This window comes from Aplysia californica, unplaced genomic scaffold (genome assembly GCF_000002075.1).
Source record: "Aplysia californica isolate F4 #8 unplaced genomic scaffold, AplCal3.0 scaffold00253, whole genome shotgun sequence".
Classification (NCBI taxonomy): Eukaryota; Metazoa; Mollusca; class Gastropoda; order Aplysiida; family Aplysiidae; genus Aplysia; species Aplysia californica.
In genome coordinates this window covers 22,300-25,681 of record NW_004797523.1, presented here as the reverse complement: position 1 = coordinate 25,681, position 3,382 = coordinate 22,300, and the positions used below count along the sequence as shown (strand labels likewise).

The 3,382-nt window shown below is 46.0% G+C and overlaps 1 protein-coding gene across 1 annotated transcript in view; it reads left to right on the top strand.

Moving 5' to 3' along the window:
* Nucleotides 1–3,382, top strand: part of LOC101850962 (monocarboxylate transporter 13) — a 12,695-nt gene that overhangs the window by 8,505 nt on the left and 808 nt on the right. Inside the window, exon 4 of the mRNA XM_013083755.2 lies at nucleotides 1,047–1,191. Coding sequence (XP_012939209.1) covers nucleotides 1,047–1,191 — 145 coding nt within the window. The remainder of the gene's footprint in view (nucleotides 1–1,046; nucleotides 1,192–3,382) is intronic.

Sequence of the window (3,382 nt, the reverse complement as noted above, 5' to 3'; positions counted from 1 at the left end):
AGGTGAACAACTTGTGTTTCGCGCGCTCATATGACCTTAGCAGTTGCGAGCGCCGTAAAACCTTATACTACTACTACTACTACCGTGGTGTGTGGTCTATCATCTTTGTGGGTGGTTGGAGGGCCCCTCTGGCATGTCCCACTTCTTTACTTTCTTTTGTTTCTGTCTTACAGATTCCCAACAATACATAACCATGATTGTGTCGATGTGGTTCTCTTTACTCATACAAACAAGGGATCTCGTGGCCTTTAAGGTGTTCACCTCCCATTCAAAGGTCCCGGTTAAAAGAAACTGAAAAAGGGGCAAAAACTTTACCTTCGATTTTCTCAAAACAGCATTTTTCGGGATAGCCCCCTTGTCCTTAAGAGTGACCAAATGACCATTAGTGTGTCGATGTGCTTCTCTTTCCAAAAACAAAACAAAACAAACAAGGAAACTTATGTATAAGACGCCTACAACAATAAAGTCGATAGTGCTGTAAAACCATACACTTAACTCTAACCAACCGATCAAACATTCTGAGAAACGACTTATTTGCTTCGTGCACGCAGTAAAATACATACACAACGAACAAGGCAGATCATTTCAGGTATACCAGGTCCTGTAATGTCAAATCTGAGTCGATAGTGCCGTAAAACACCTACTTAAACTAAAATCGGGGGTTCGAGCCTCAGCTCACTCCGACGTTGTGTCCTTGGGAAAGGCACTTTACATGAACTTCCCATTTAGCTAGGTCCTTTCTGAGATGGACGTTAAATTCGGAGGTCCGTCTCTTAAATAACCTATCAGTATTGATTGGGGCGATAAACCTGTACCATTTCATCATACCCTTTTCAAACTGTAATGTCTTCCCCTATTGCAGGCACGGGTGGTTGGCGGGTGCTCTGGGGTGGTATGCTCCTTCTTTCTTGCCAAACATCTATCGTCCACTTCTCTCCTTTTTTGTGTTTGCTACTCTCTTCTAACGCCAGTAATCTTGGCTCTTATATGACCTTATTGTGTTGCAAGTGCCGTGAATTTCAAATTAAAACTAAAAACTGTTTCAGGCCTGTGTCATGGCGTTCTGGGCGTGTGTCCTGTCACCCTCCTAGGGTTCTACTTCAAGCGGCGCCGCAGTCTGGCCCAGGCCTTGGCCAACGTGGGTCTGTGTGTGGGCTCCATGGCTTTTCCCTCCGTCGTACAGGCTCTACGGTAAGGAAGGGCGCAAGGGTGGTTGGAGGGTGCTCTGGTGTGGTTTGCTCCTTCTTTACTATTAAAGTTCTATATGGGTGGTTGGAGGGATCTCTGATGTGAGTTGATCCTTCTTTCCTACATGGGTGGTGGGCGGGTGCTCTGGAGTTGTTTGCATCTTCTTTACCATCAAACATCTGTCGTTGTCTTCCGTTCTTTTCCTCATATGTTGCTATCAAGTAGCATCTCTAATTTGGGCACTTATGTGACCCATTTGTGCTGCAAGTGCCATAAAACTTATTTAAACTAAAATTAAAAAGGGAGGACGCATGGTGAGCTTATTTGTATCATGCTGGACTACAGAGTGGATGGCCCTGGTACAAATCTCCAACGAGGCGGCGTTCTGAACTTCGGTTATTCTCAGGTTTTTAAGACTCTTCACCGGGGGTCAAGGGCTAGTGATGGGTCTCATTGAAATATTGGGAAATGCCTAAGCGTCTCAAACAGCTTCTCCCAATCCATCCAACCGTACCTACCCGTGGTGGTCCCTGTTTCCACTGACACGGCTCTGGCGAGTGGTGAGTTGTTGGCGCCAACAAACCACCCCCCCCCCCCGTTTCCTAGAGGGGTTAAAACAACAGAATGGGAGCAGGTGTGGCCCCAGAAGGTGGAGGAGGCAGAATCCACCGATGCGTGGTAGACGCTATGCTCCTCACTAACACACCCCTACTCTCCCTTGAGTGGGTGTCTAATCTGCCTAACACCCCTACTGCTCTTTATCAACACACCCTCTGTGTCTTAGAAGGAACCAGCCAGTCTGGGGAGGTCTGGATGCAAGGACGGATCGAGCGGAGTGCCTGACTTGCCTTCTGACCGTGGACCTCTTAGTAAAGGCACAACGACCCAGGACGTGACGATCCAATGGCTTTCTCACTTGGCCGAAACCTCATGCAAGAGTAGACAACTATAGCCAGTAGCCATTGGTGGCGGGGTATGGGCAACGTGAACCCTACCGGAATTACACGGTCACACGGCAGTTAGGTCTTTCCAGCTTCATGAAAACCCTTGTATCACGTATCCTCAACGTGCATGGCCCCTTCTTAGGGTGGGCAGGCAGTCCACAGACACCTCAGTCCTCAATGCCATGACACAAAGAAAAGAATTACATGCGAGCTCGGACGTCGCCTCGTTAAACAAGGTCCGCGCCAGGCAGCGCAATCACCAGGCTGCTCTGAGCGACAAGTCAGCTACTGGTGATACACACAGAAACAGTGTTAAACCAGCACGGAAAAGCTCTCGGCGGGAGAAGAGAGCCAATTTCATCCCCAACCAGAAGAAGAGTTCCCTCAACCTCTTGCAACTCAACATCTATGGTTTGAGGAACAAGAACTGGATCGATAACAACAAGACTCTTCACCATTAAATTTTGTTTCGGCCCTATCGGAGATGGGTGAAACATTTGGAGGTCGTGCCTCTTAACCTTATACTTTTGAAAGGGGTTTAATGCCTGTTTACTGGCAATGGCAGTTATGGTAAGGGGGGTTCTTGGACGCTGGCCTGGAGACAATTGGAATGATGGATTATGCTGCAAGACTTTCATGGTTATGTCAGTGTGAGGGGTGAGGGGGGGGGGGTGCTGACATTCCTTAACTGCTTTATGCTGTCAGAAAGGAGGAAAGACTTTTGACTCTCAAAATATTGTGCTCCAATAGGACTTTGCCAACGAATTGTTTGCATAAAAAGTGGACATGCCAAAAAAGCTAGATACTCACCACCGTTTTTAATTAAATACTTGTGGAAGATAAGAGTTAAAAAGTTTGTTTCTAACTACCTCTTAAAAGATTTTCACCGACAAAAAAGAGTAAACAATTAAATACATAAGTACATAAAGAAAGAAAGAAAGAAAGAAAGAAAAAAAAATTTATTCTGTAGTAACACAGCAAGCAACAATTGCCAACAATACTGTCTGTAGGTGTTCATGGTGCCACAGCTGGATCAGGATCGTTACTTGTTGATGAAATCGATGCGGGACTGGAAGACATTGCCGAACAAGTGCTCCGCCTTTAGCAAAATATTGTAACATTTGTACGTTGAATTGAACGAATTAAAAAAGACCCAACGTATTTTACTGTAAAGTGTGCAAAGACAAACTCGTGATACTGTGTCAGTAGTGCCGTAAAACACCTACTCCATCAATCAATAACACCCCCCC